This window comes from Cyrtonyx montezumae, unplaced genomic scaffold (genome assembly GCF_038088225.1).
Source record: "Cyrtonyx montezumae isolate F1298 unplaced genomic scaffold, pur_monq_1.0 scaffold_8, whole genome shotgun sequence".
Taxonomy (NCBI): domain Eukaryota; kingdom Metazoa; phylum Chordata; class Aves; order Galliformes; family Odontophoridae; genus Cyrtonyx; species Cyrtonyx montezumae.
In genome coordinates, this window is record NW_027072089.1 from 83587507 (window position 1) to 83602123 (window position 14617).

Sequence of the window (14617 nt, forward strand, 5' to 3'; positions counted from 1 at the left end):
TTCACTTATTGCTGCTTGAGTGATTTTAATTTTCAGATTTCCTTGAACGTTTTTACGTGGCTGTTGCAACAGAGCACTAACCCTCACTCCTCCTCCTCCTCCAATTCTGTCATCCTCTGTAGTGCCCTTCGCTGGTTCATCATAAACTTCATCATCTCTTTGTGTGCTTTTACGCATTTGCACCCACTTACTATACGTGATATAAGATGGAAGTTTTATAATTCAGGGTGGAGGGAGTGGAAGGGAGAGGACGGAACAATTGTGAACAATTTAAACAGAAAAGTGTGTCTTTAATCCAGCTAGCGTTGATAGCTGCCTCTGACGGGATAATGCCTCAAAGGCAAAACTCTAGCCTCAAGTTGCAACATGCAGACCCTGCATGCTCTGACTCAAAACACTTCAAAAGCAAAGAAGAAGGTTAACGCAAATCAACAACAAAACTTTGTTGTTATGTCACGGCTGTAAAGGCAGCCGAGATGGAAGTGAATCATTCCACAGTTCATTTGTATGCTGCTGTTGTCGTGTTTTTACAAACTACTGTCACATTTTTGTCACGTGTCATATTTGACAGCAGACCATAAACCAAGAATTCTGTTAAATAAGTGATTCTTACTCGGGCATTAGCCCCGGCAGACACCTGCTGCGAGAAATAATGAAACCTCCATTTTGCAATCAACCACATTTTACTGCCTATTCTTGACACTTAATGGTTGTTAAATGTCAGCAGGTCACTGCATATTTGTGATTTGAAGTGTCTGAGTACCCAAATAGAAATCAGTTTCAAGATATTTTTTCCCCTTGGTTAAATGCTTTTAAAGAAAGGGGGGGAAAATATTTGTATTCTAGCTTGGCAGCATTGTAACCTGTTTGGAAAACATCTTTGGTACAGTCCAAGAACATTCTGAAGTAACCTTTAAACGAAGACTATTAATATCCACAGCTGTACTACTTAAACAGTAGGGGAGAAGACCCTGAAATGTTAAGACCAGGATGCCGTAGCAGCATTTTTCCCTGAGCAAAATGGAGAACTGGAAGGAGGAAGGTGGCAACGCAAAGCCTCCTGGCAAAGCTCTCCCACGACCTACCCGCACCAGGTCTGACTGATGGACAAAGAAAGAGAGCCAGGCTCTGCAATGTTAATTCAACAGGGGTTTGGTTAAGCAAACAGGCAAACAGAGCATAAGGTTGCACATGGATTCTAACAAGCAGCTGCAAAATGCCAAGGAATCCACAGCCCTTACCTATGAGTGGGAGTTCGTCCATGGTAATGCCCTGAGATTTGAGGTGCTTCTTGATACAGGCCAGCCGCTGCACGTTGGGTCCCCAGCGCCTGCCTAGCTTGTGTATGTGCTGAATCTGTGTCACAAACCGCATTTCATCATTTAGCTTGCACTCAGGTCTCCAGTCTGGAGGAGGAATCACCCTGCACATCCCATACTTCTCTACCTGAGCTCGGACTGACTCAATGTATATCAGTGGGTCATGAAATTCCTTGGTGGAGGGCCTAAGTATGGGAATCTCCCCCAGCATCCCCCACCCAGACTTACTACTGCCCTTTTCGTGCTTTCCCATTGAGTCTTGTGGCTTGTGCAAGGACTCCGCTTGAGAGGTAGAACGATTTTCACAGGAGGCATTTTCAGTTTTGCCATGTGCTTGTTTCCCCGGCGTACTCTTTCCAGCAGTGGCTCTTTTCGGCCTATTTCTTTCCAAATTCTTCTCTGGCACTTCCTTTTTAAGGTGTCCATTCAGCAAAGGCTTTTCGACGACTGTCTTTTTGCTCGCAGCTTCTGCCAAGTTGACGGCCCCTTTCATTCTCTTGGTGGGCGACTGTGTTTTGTCTATGTGATTAGTCTCTTCCAGCCTCCTCTTCGAATTGCGCAGCCCCTCCCTCAACTGTCTCCCCACCTCCTTAGTGCATGTCTTTTGGTTCAACTTGCCATTGACTTTTACACCATTAACAGCGGTATTGTTAGACTTGGATGCTCCAAGGGATAGCACCTGTTTGCGGGTTTTTGCATTGCTACTTTCTAGTTTCCCTGAGATTGTGTGGTTGACAGGTGAACTGGGTTTGTGGTGATTTAGTTTGGTTTCCTTGACCAGTTCTTTCTTGGCTTTGGTGTATGTGACAGTTCCCTTTGTCACCGTTGCAGTGTACTTCACAGTTTTGGACGGTGAAGGTCTGACGTCTCTCATCTTTTTGGCACTGGCTGCATTTGCACTCGGGGATGACATTCGAGTGATTCCGTTGACTTTAGAAACCTACAAAGCCAGGAGCATTGCAGGGGGAGCAGAAGGAAGGAAACATAAAACAGAAAAGTAAGTTAATAAGGTTGCCATTCTGCCACGGTTTCCCGTTTGCTGGATAACCATATTCTGCAGTCCTGACTCCTGGCCCTTTAGTACAGTCTTCCTATAATAATTTTCACCCAGATAAGAGGAGAGATTGGGCATTCAGAATATGAAATACACATTAATATTATTGTACAATAAACCAAACAGTCCCCAGAAAGGTGATCTTGCTTTTGGAGGGTATAAAGACTCTAGCATTAAGAAGGGTGTGGTCACTTGCTAGCAGTACCCTCTTCTTTCCCTACCAGGAAGCAAGTTACACTATCTACAAACTGATACTGTTAATTATCTTCTTTTCCAGCCCTCAAAGACTAACCCCTCACCCACCCAACTTCCCTTAAGTAAGTGCACACACATTTTCCTATATAGTAAACAGACTAGCCAGTGTGTACCATCTACTCTAACTGGAACGGGCACATTTTGCAAAAACCACATACTTGGATTCAAACAAACCTCCTCTCTATGCATACGTACATATAAAAATATACACTGAACACTTTATTCACCCAACAGATCAGGATAGCCGTGAGGGGTCCAGTCTGTCTTATATATCAAATCCAGGGAGGTGTGCCTTGTTGCTGAAGTCATTGATACGGAATAAAAACGTATACAGGAGCTCAGTGCATTTTTAAAAAGGTGCTTTTGCTCATTTGGTTTTGAAGTTTGATATCTGGGCAGTTTTAATGACATATTTTATCATTACTCACTAACGTGCCAATGCAATTTACAAGAACTGGACTCCGCTTCTCTCTGCTAGGCACTTCAATCCCATTATAAAACTAAAATTAGTATTTTAATTATAAGACGTGTTAAGCACTGAGAGCAACCCCTTCAGAAAGCAGCCTTCAGCTTCAAAGGAAATTGTGACAGCTGAGCACTGTCAAAGCAAGCCCCACTGCTAAGAAAACGAAAATTCAAGTTTAAACCTTTAGAAAGTATAGCATTTAAACAAGTTTGAACATTTTTTTCTGACCTCCTTAAACTACCATGAGCAAGGAAAAATACAGCCCAAAATCAAAGGAACATTGATAAATGTGCTCAAAGTGAAAGCATACAATACAACAATCACCCCTTACTGGCACTCAGGTGAGTAGCACGATTTCTGCAAAGTTACAGTACTTTCCTGTGGGATTTCAAAATGCTTGTCGAGTCAGTAAGCATGGCAGCTTCAAATAAAGAATCCAAGAACTTGAATCACTTACAAAATTGGGATGTTATAAAGTAGAGATGAAATAGAGACCGAAAAGATCACACTACAGTCTCCCATTAAGTGTGTATTCACCATTTTCCCTTGAAATTTAGACAGTAACATTTGAAATGGAGGCCTGAGTTTGACTTTTACAGAGCCTTTTCACACTGCAGAACAAACACAGGTAGAGATCTGCTGAGACATTGCCTCCTGCCTGCAGCTGTCAGCACAAGAACTCTGGCTTTATAAATAGCCAGGAACATCGATTACAGATTTGATCTAGACTAATTGAGAAGAATTGATTGAGGACTGGAAGGGGAAGGTGATCCGGATGACAGTGATTATGAAATGAGTTTTCAATTCTAACATATGACAATAGGAGAGAAAAGACAACAGATTTTATGGGGAAAAAGAAATGTGCAGGAAAAAAACAAACCCCAAACCCAAACAATTCCCACTCAGAAGAAGGATACAAAGTATAGACCATTATGCTTGTTCATAAAGTTCTAAAAAACTGTAAGGCCACAGTTAAAATGGAAGCAGAATTATGTGACTAAGAGCAGCTATAGTGGAATAGGAAAAGCACGTAGGAATAAAATCAGAAAGGTCAAGGTGCTAAAGGAATTTCACTTAGCAGAACAAAACACAGAAGATTTTATAAATACTTTGACAATATCAAGCTAACGAAGGAAGGAAACAAATGAAACTACAAGTGCTTGCACTTCTTTTGGTTTGTCCTCAACACAAGTACCACTGTTTAAGCCAATACTTACCAGACATAAAAAAATCAACTTAAAAAAATAAAAAATAAAAAGCCATAGGAAGGCAACTGCAACAATCTAAGGTGTATTTAGTTAACTTATGGCATGGGTCCCAGATAGAAATGCAGGAGGCAGGCAGACTGCTAACTTCAATCCCTAAAATGATTCCAGAACCAACGACAAACAGTTAATTTGTAAACACATAAAACACAGTAAGATAATGATAAAAACAAACAAAGCAAACACACACATACACTCCACCTCACAGTTTAACACTTCAAGCTCATTTAATCTTTTTTGGATAGACACCTGGTTGAGCAGGTAAAGAGGCATCTTTGCTTCAGTAGAGCTGCCATTAGTATCCCATTAAACAAGCTCTGGAGGTACAACCTTAGTGTAATTACTATGAAGTGGTTTTACAGTAGATTGAAGAAAGACTTTCATCATTGTCATAGCTCCTGGTCATCCTGAGAGGGCATTTCAGGCAATTTTTGGCAGATTTCTGTCCTGGCCTCAGTTCCACTAAGTCCTCCCATTAGTAACTTAGACCATCATAAAACGTGCCTGTGTTGCACACTTGAAAGGAACTGTAAATATTCTGAAGAAAAGGTCAAAATCAAAGGCAATCTCAACGTACTTATGTCAGAACATTTCTAAAATAAGAGGAAATGCTAATTTTAGGAAGGACAAATCAAACACAGGTAGGGAGGAATAATATTTGGAGTACACGGTAAGCTGCTAAACGCAGCAGCAGTGAAAAGAAGCAAATCTCTCTGTGAAAACTATAAATCAAAACGTCAAAAGCAAGAGGCAGGAGCACAGGCTTTCCTACGAAGGGCTGTGCTCAGTGCTAGGCCTGCCCTGTAACAAGAAGTTACACACTGGAGCCAGTCTAGAACAAAACATTTAGGTATTTAGATAGTAAGGTTTTTATTGAACAGCCAAGGGAGCTGGGCTTATTTTGTATAAGAGACTACTAAGAAAGAACTCTGTAATGGTCTTCTGATGCATAAGGATCTCCTCTGAAAAGAGACAGTAAACACTACTTCCATGTATGAAAAAAACGATGAAAATAACCCCTTAAGTGTCTACAAAGATAATCTAAAGCGCAACTTGGAAAACTTTGGAAATTGGAAAATATTATAAGAAGCTGACAGTGGATGTCGTGGAATCTCTACTAACTGGAGGTTTTCAAGAAGGTTTCAAGGATATCATAGTTATAGCACTGTGCTATGGTTAGGTTACAGTGAAGAAAACACCTTAGAGAATGTCCACGCTATTTGGAGGTGCTGTCATCCCAGATTTCCTACAACTTTTTTTTGAAGAGTCATAACCAGAATGCTGAAGGGACATCCATGTCGCTCCTTCAGAGAGATAATGGTGGCAGTCGGCCTACATAAATACCAGTCACGGAGCAAGTGCTAATGGAGAAAGGCAAGATCCTCACAACTCATACTCTGAAAGAAAGCACACCATCAGCACCCTCAGCTTAAGGCCAGAATTAAAACTGCCAAGATATGAAACTTGGAAACTGAATTTATTAATAAATATATTAAGAAAACAGCGACTTCTCACAACTGGTTAGAGTTGTCAGAATACCTCCACACAATGAAAGCTTAGATCTCTCAGGGCTAAACCTTGCACTGAACAGGTACATAAGCTTCAGCTATCTAGCCTGCTATCCTACATTATAAACTCATTTCTATTCAGACCAAATGAAGTCATTCAGGATGAACTAGTCCTGAAGTAGAGGAACACTTGGCTTTGAGAGTACCATAATGAATTGAATTGTTTCTGTCTGGTTGCTAACTAAGAAGACCCAATAAGAAAGAAACACTTCTGGAAGCTTTCTCAGAACCATCATCTTTCCAGAACAGACACAACTCAAGTTTTCAAATGCTTCTCCCTCTCCCCTCCCCAAATGTCCACAGGTATCAAGCGCATTGAGAGAGTGTAGCGTGAAAGTTAAGATACAGCTGTAGTATATAGACCATTGCAGACCACACTTCAAATGGGAATGGGCTGCAACAAGCATCCTCCAGCTGGAAACAAAGGGAACAAACAATGTGGTCATTGCCCACCATCAAAGCAATGGATAGATTCAGGATTTCACACTGACAAATGCAAAACTCTGCCTGGTCAGCAAACACCTACATGTTCCTGGTCTGTACTTGTCTCTGAGGACCCATCAGACGATTGGAACCAAAAGAAACAAGAAATTGTGGTAGCCATTTTCTTACCTTTCTACTGTTGATATGTCTCCCCCCAAACCAAACAAACACACACAGAGTCAGCCTAAAAAACTGGCCACACTGCCAGGTGCGCAGGTTCACCAAATGGGAGTCTATGCCACAGCTCCATTCCGAGGCAGTGCTTACACTGAGCGCATAAGAAAGAAGTCAATTTAATTCAAATAGTAACAAAATGATTGACATTAGCCTTACATGACTCAAAAGTCTCGAGCTAAAGGTGAAACTAGGGATACGGATAATATCAGCAGTTTTCAGCTATCTTCTCAGTTGTACTGACATATTTTTGTCTTCAGAACACTCTTTCCTCCACTTTACTGAACACTCTCCTTGCAGTAAAAGATGGTACAATAACTTTTAAAAACTGTCGGCTGTTAACAGGTAAATAACACAGTATTGTAGAAATTTGTACATTGGATTCGAACTGGTCTACATACACACCTCTGTATAGCACCTGGGATCCACCCTGCAGACATAGACACACACACGCACGCACAAAATAAGGACAACAAGCAACTTATTAGGTAACAGCAACAGTAGCAATACCAACAACAATTCTGGTCTCCAAGAAATTTATGTTACACAGCTGATCTTGAATTCATTCATAAAAATACTTCCATTGATGTATGTGTTTTGCAGATCTAAATTACTATATTAGGCCAAGAGAGGGCCCCATTGAACTACATCTGGTTTGCCTACAATCCCTTTGAAGAAGGGAGTTCGGAAAGATAGCAAGGGAGGAAGAAAGAGAGAGGAAACGTGACAAGTGCAAATGCACACCAGAAGAGGAAAAAAAGAGAGGAAAAAAGAAACTCTTGTAATTTCCTGCATTCTGCTTTTATTTTCTCTAAGACTTAACAAAAAAAAGGACATGTACATAAATAAGCTGGTAAATGCACACAAACATGAAACAAAAACATACTGGAAAGAGGACAAACATGCAGCGGATATCTTGAGAAAACAACTCTCCTTTAGGAAAGCACCAAAGCTGTCAACAAAGACTCCCAACGAGCAGAAATTCAGTGATGCCTCAATTGTTATGACTAAGGTTTTGCAGAAAGCTAGATTACTTTATCAAGCAAAATGCATAAATCACTTTCAAAATCACTTTTACAGCCACACTTTTGTTAAAATTAGAAAGAAAGGACTTATATCACTGTGGACTGCAGAAGAAAACCAAAATATTTATACTTTCACTTAAACAACAACAAAAAAATCACCATCTGAGCTTACAGCCCCTTTACTTTCTGAAGCTTGAGGATCACTTCATGAGGTGTCTATGTAGTGTTACCGTTGGTTGCAGCACATTGTGCTTAAGCTTCTCTAATTTTTTTTTTTCAAAATGTAATAACAAATATCTAGTATTCTATAATACAAACCCAGTTGGATCACAGACAGAATTTTTCTACAGCTGTTTTTTTCCTTCTTAGAACTGCCTTCACAAGAGATAGCTGTAAACTTTTAGAAGAATTTTAACCATTCATACTTTTAGAACAAAACGATAAAGTATTTCATACGAGTGTTCCTGCAAGGTGTTCTCAAGTGTCTTTACATTCTGTGAAACTTCTTTGACATGAAGAGCTCATGGCTGAGCATGTCACAGCAAGGACAACGGGATGTTGGCAGTCACAAGAAAAGATACAAAAAGAAGGCAGGTATTCAAGCTGATGACTCGATAAGCAAAAACTGCCACGGGGGAATCAAGATTGGAAGGTTACACGGGTACAGAGAAATACACTGCACGTACCCTTAGGATCTCAGATTTGATTTTAAAGGTAATACAAGACCAGTAGAGGCGTTTCAGGAGAAGCTGAACATCACTGAGTTACAGGGCATGGAAGATTTCCTTGGCAAGAGCAATGGTGTTTTTCTTCTTGCTTTTTTAAATTGCCAAGCCTATGACTGAAAAGTGCCTTCCAAGGCCTTGACAGCTCTCAGAAATGAAAATTCCAGCTCCAGTGAAATCCAGCCTAGCCTATTTGGAAGAAAAACCTATGCATGCCAGCAAATAAAAACTGCCTTTAAGTGGCTTGCTGAGAATTAACCACCAGAAAAGAGGGAAAAAAAGTGTAAGTGCAGGAAGCCTTCTGTACCACACTGCCCCAGTTCAGATACTCCACTAACCCACCCCCCAGACTGAATTATCTAATGAAATATAACAGCTGAAAGAATTTAAAAGGACACTAATTGAGGTTTTTAAAACTTTTTAATAAGAAAATGAATTTATCAGTTACTATACTGGAAGTTTAATAATCTATCCTCCAAAATACTCACAAAGACACATCCTGCCCAAATGCAGGTCACAAGCATCAAAAGACTTCTGGACCCAAATCAAAGTCAGACAACTTCTTGATGAGTCTTCAACTAGCTAACATGAAGTCCTGAAATGCTTCCCTCCTGGTATGTCCACTAGCAAGAAGACAAAATCCTGGAACATTTTATACACTGAGCAAGGTATTTTTCACAGACTGTGAGGTTTCAATTGCCCACACGCAACAGAAGACAACTGAGCATAATGTCAGCTTCTCCACAATGTCAGTAAGCCTCTAAGATAACCCAAGCAGACCAGCTGTACACTAGAGGAATTCATTTCCTCTGTGCGCTGCCAGCCTTGGTGTTGTCAGCCAAGAGGCCAACAAAAGTATCAGTCAGGAAGGCTTAAAGTGATGTTTAAACTTCTAGCTTTCATATCTACACACTATATAATACAGAGAGTTGCAAAGCATATTTTAAGCAACTTACTATACATAATACTTTTCTTTTTTCCTTTCTCTCTTTCTCTCTCTCTCTTTTCCACTAGAAATTAACTCCCCACTATCTTCATATCATGCTTTGAAGGACCACAGTGTTTCCTCTGTGCCATGCAGTGAAAAATGAAACTAGCACCTTAAAAATCTGTTTCCCACGTGTCCACAGTACAGTATAATTCATTACCTGTTTTCTTAAGTCCTGAGCCGATCTATGAAGAGTGTGGGGGTTGTTAGCAGTGAGCCCTTTCGTAGAGGAGCCAGTGTTTGTAGTAGGATGGTGATTAGCAGCAGCCTGGTCTTTTCGGCTCTCAGCCTTATGTTCGCTGTTCTTCTCCTTCCCTGGTGTGGCCTCTTTGCTTTTGTGTTTCTGGGCAGCTTCTTTCTCCTTCAATGATTTGCTGGATCCATTGAAAACTGAGAAGAGGGAAAATCAGAGCATTAAAGGAAAAAGAAGTACATACAAGATGAAACAGATGAAACCTTTGATTGAAAACAACCCAACTTTTTTTTGCTGTCAGTGTTCGATAATTTAGTGAATGCTTTATTATAACTAAAGTAAAAGCAACACAGAAATAGAAGCACAATTTTGCATATTTATCTATATGAACAGATTTACCAAAGCAAGCTACTTCCTTTGATTCTTAAGGTACCTAAATTAAAACATATAAGGTATGTTACTATTTTGATTGCCCTAAATATAGACTTATCCTTTTGATTTTTATTTACGACAGGTTTAATCAACTTCCTGCTGTGGCAGTGAGGAAGTGCTGAACACAAACAAAAAAATGACTTGATTTTGCTTTAACATAATGAAACGTTCCATGAAAAAGAATGTTTTGTGTTCATCATATCCAAACTGCTCAACTAAACTGACTGCAGCTTGCTAATAGCAGACACGGTGCAAATAGGGAAAGGTACTTCACAAATAAAGGAAAACAGTAACCTGGAACACATCATACAAAGTAATGCAGGGACCTAAGCTGAGCATCGTAGCTTTCTGCTGAAAGGCATAAGAATGAACAGAAACCGTATTTTTTTATACAATAAATGTTATGAACGTGTATAAAACTATATCTCAAAAAAGTTTTGTTCTTTTCCCACTGCTGAATTTATTTAGAGGGATATACATTCATCTTTCATTGTCAGGGATCATCAAAACCATCACAATCCTTTTGTCTGATTGCTAATCAAAAAACATAGTAAATATATGCCAGTGCTGCCTGTTCATCAGTGAAGCACTTGACAGAGGTCTGTGAGGTGTGTGATCCGACATCCACAATGGCAAGTGCTCTCCTGACTTCTCCATTCATCTAGCCTTGTTTGTCACTCATCTGTTTTGACATTGTTTAAGAAAGGAGGTAAATAAGAAAATTCATAAATACTTAACAGCACAAACACCTAAGAATAGTAAGTATTACACACAACACACACTATCTGTTCGAGAACATTGATAGAATGAATTAAGACGTTGCTTTCTCAGGAAATGAAAGCCTTATTTAGTCAATAAGTATGATATACCAATGACACATTCCTTTTTATCTAAATTGCAAAGCTTAGCTGTGTCTGCAATGGTATTACAGGAGCAGCAGCAGTAACAGTAGTAATTTAAGCAACCAAAAATCCTGCTGGACAGAGGAGCTGCTGCTGAGGTGCATCAGGGCTGCTTTAGCTACCCCTCTACCTTCCCACCATGCCTCTAAAAGGAAAAATTCCAGCAAGTTATCAACAGAATCGATATTTGCATCACTTATCACATTCAGGTAGAGGTAAGCACTACAGCAGATGATGTTAAAAACAAAACAAAACTCACAAAAAAAAAAAGACACTACCACCTGCAAGCACAAGCCTGCATTATTGCACTTCTCTCCCTGCTGCATAAATTCAATAGGAATGAGAGAAATCCCGTCAGCAGTCAAGTCACCACCAACTCCCCCATGGCTTGGGAGCTTGGGAGCAACTGGCGCTGCCCCAGACAGCTGAGGACTTCTCCCTGATTTTAGTCAAAGTCTCATAACCTCTCTGTCTCATTTCCAGTGATGGAACTGACAATAATTGCCAACCCCTCTCGGGGAGTTCACGACAATACATTTATCCTCCTTTGTAAGGAGTTCTCACATCAGACGGAAGGCACCACAAACGCACAAAGTGTGACTATTTATTTTTAACAGGATATGGCACAAACAAATGATGGCAGCTTCGTTAATACGTATTTCATCACTGAGAGTGATATTCCTCTTCAGAGGGTACAAACTGTATATACCGACCTGCTCACGTGGAAACGTTAAGTCAGAGAGATTAGTCTTCTGTATTTGGTTGCCACTTTAGAACTAGAAATTACTAAAACAGAAAACACAGCCAAAAAGCCAAACTGTGCACTTTTATGGTTCACCAAAAAATAAAAATAAAATCCAAACCCAGTGAACATGAGAAAAGGTATATTTTATATGCAACAGCTCATTAATTTTAAGTGTCGTGGGAACCCTGCCAGTTTTACCCTCTGAGTAATTATCTTTTGTCTTAATTTGTAAGATTCTTGAAAGGGGAAAGAGAGAAATGGGAGAGAAAAAACGTTCGCTCTCACAGGAAAAGCTTAAAAAGCTTAAACCCTGAGAACATTAAAAAAAGGGCAAGGTGTAGATGCAAAACAGTCCTTGCCATGCTGCCTCTAGTTAAAGAATAGAGTATTAATTTATAAAACAACCAGTATTTCTTTCTTTGAGCACCTGTAATACTGTTATATGCAGGTGTAAAACTCTTCCTGAAAATACAAGGTCTGCCAAATTCATGATTGTGCTATGTGAACAAGAATCAGCTGATTAATTACCAAAAATATCATCAGTCAAGCATGCAAGGTAAAAAAAAATATATATATAACCCCCAGAGCACGATTTTGCTCCCATCTGATTAAAAAGTTATTTTGACTTACAAAGTATGATACAGGATTAAACCTTGGCCCAAATAACTAGTTAGACATTTCCAGTAAGAGAGAAAAGATGAAATCACCAGGGAAAGAAGACCAAAAAGTGCCTCAAGAAACATCACTGTAGAAAAGTAACTAAGAATGAAAAACTCACATCTCAAAGGAAAACAAACAAACAAACAACAACCTTTCATGGATTATCACTGAGCCCAGATCTGCTTTATGAATTAAATGATTACTAATTCTTTGTGTCTTCTTATACAGCAAATTGCATTTCCCATGAGGCCTGCCAGCCTTTTTCTGAGGCACTTAGAAAAGCAGGAAAGGTGTATCTCATATTTTACTGAGCTCAGATAAGGATGTGCTACAGCTGCAGTCTTCCATCCTAGGTATAACTCTTGACACGCGCAATATCCAGCATTCAGCTCCCAGTTACATTTTTTCCTTGTGCAAGAGTAGTCAATAAAGGTTTCACCCTTGAAGCAATTCTTTCATTTAAAGAACATTAAAAAAAAAAAAAAGGAAAAAGAAACAGACAAGAACAATCTACAACCCACACCAGAAATAAAATTCATACTGTTAAAGGAGAAATTTTTTGGAATCTTGAATCACCATCATTTTATGCTACCTTAACCAGCTTTTTATTTCCAGAACAGCTTTAAATTAGAGTCAAGAGCACTACAAACAAACGATGAAAAATACAAGCAAACAGTAAGCATTGAGAAGCTTCAAATACAACAGGAGTACATAATTTTATCTGTATCTACCTACACGTTCTTTACAAAATGCTGCTTCCTCTAAAGCAATTATTATTAAGCTGAAACAATCTGAGTCCCACAGCGAAATTCTTGTGGGCCTTTTGGTTAGCAGTGATGATCAAACACAAAGAAACTGAACCACTACATTCAAAACTTGCAAGCACTGGGGGTTTTTAAACCACTGATATAATTTATAGCAGCTGAGCAAAACCTTATGGCAAGCATGATCCCCATGGATGCAGCACAGTTCCCTCTGCATCACAGGAGCTGGACTCTGGGCACCAAATATTCACACAGTATCTCATCCAGAGATTTCAAGGCACCTTATTTGAAGTCACGATAAAGAATCCCTATACCAATCAATGTAAACTGTACAAATCATGCCTGTAACTAGGTGCAGCTGTAATAATGGCTAATAAAAAGTTTGATCAGTAAAGCCACAGACGTGCTTGATTACTACAGATTAACTTGGCATTTACTAAGAGAACTGACACTTTACTAAGCAATAAACATTTATTACATTTTCAGCAATTTTCTGAAGTATCCACAGAAATAAATACACACACAAACATTTCATAGGGTATATAACCAGCCAGCCACTCAGAAATCCATTCATAATATGTACAATAATCAGGTTTTCATTATTTAAACAGCAGAGTTACAGCACTGAGTGCAGCCAACAGCCCACTCTATGGGCAAAGCTTTCTCTCACAAGCCCTTCTTGAGCTGATTCCTGTACCAGATAGCTCTGCTGTAGACTCCCCCATTAGCTCAAGCGTAAGAAAAAGCTGAGCACTGATTTATGATCATTTTTTGTGTTGTGTTAGCATTCTGGAAGATAAAGGCATAGATCGTATACACACGCAGTATGTAGCATAGTTTGTGCTGCGTAAAGCAAGTGATTGAGAAGTCATAAAACTATCCAAAACAAAGAAGGAAGAGAAGAGTGAAAGGGAAAAGTTTTGTTTTTAGAAGAGGGAGCCTGGCCAATTTTGTGAACTGGAGTCAGCTATTCCAATGCAAACCTCATGTTGTTACACAGATCATGTTTGGGAAGAGATGTAATATTAATCAACTTTCTGGCATTAAGTATCCGTTACTGTACAAAAACATTCTTGCTCTGGCTTTAATTCAGTTTTAAGTCACTGTGAAAACATTTATGTGGCTCTCAAACTGCCTTAAAGGACCCAAGCAATAATTCTTTTCTCCTCCCGCAGGAACTAAAACAGCATTCTACTTCCATAAAACAGAATATTTTAATGCTGTCAATTGTTCTCTCTGAGTGTTGGGTCTATAAACCATTGCCAGGGATAGGAACTGTCTTCCTCAAGCAGCACCTACGTACATGGGGGCAGAGGCAAAGGAGCATTGCAGGCGAAAGACAGCACAGCACTGCTGGTGTTAAATGGTATGAAAACACACAGCACAGCTATTTCAGCACTTCTCAAGCCCTAACCCCATTTGTAGGCGGACAACTCTGCAGTGACATTTCCCTAGCTGTACACAAACAGAAGGCAAGCAGGAGAACTGTAGCTGATAACAACGGCATTTCTTTTTGCTGCTATCAATAACATAGCTCGATGCCCTTCACAGGCAACAATACACTGGCCTATTGCAAGGAGTATCATTGGTATGAGACGC

General features: G+C 39.7%; 1 protein-coding gene across 2 annotated transcripts in view; it reads right to left on the reverse strand.

The window, feature by feature from the left end:
- The window catches only part of JARID2 (jumonji and AT-rich interaction domain containing 2), a 199752-nt gene that overhangs the window by 25286 nt on the left and 159849 nt on the right, over window positions 1-14617 (reverse strand). For both annotated transcript variants that reach the window (XM_065752299.1, XM_065752300.1), the window contains exons 6-7: window positions 9483-9712; window positions 1242-2259 (exon numbers count right to left, since the gene is read on the reverse strand). In XM_065752299.1, the coding sequence (XP_065608371.1) occupies window positions 1242-2259; window positions 9483-9712 (1248 nt within the window). The remainder of the gene's footprint in view (window positions 1-1241; window positions 2260-9482; window positions 9713-14617) is intronic.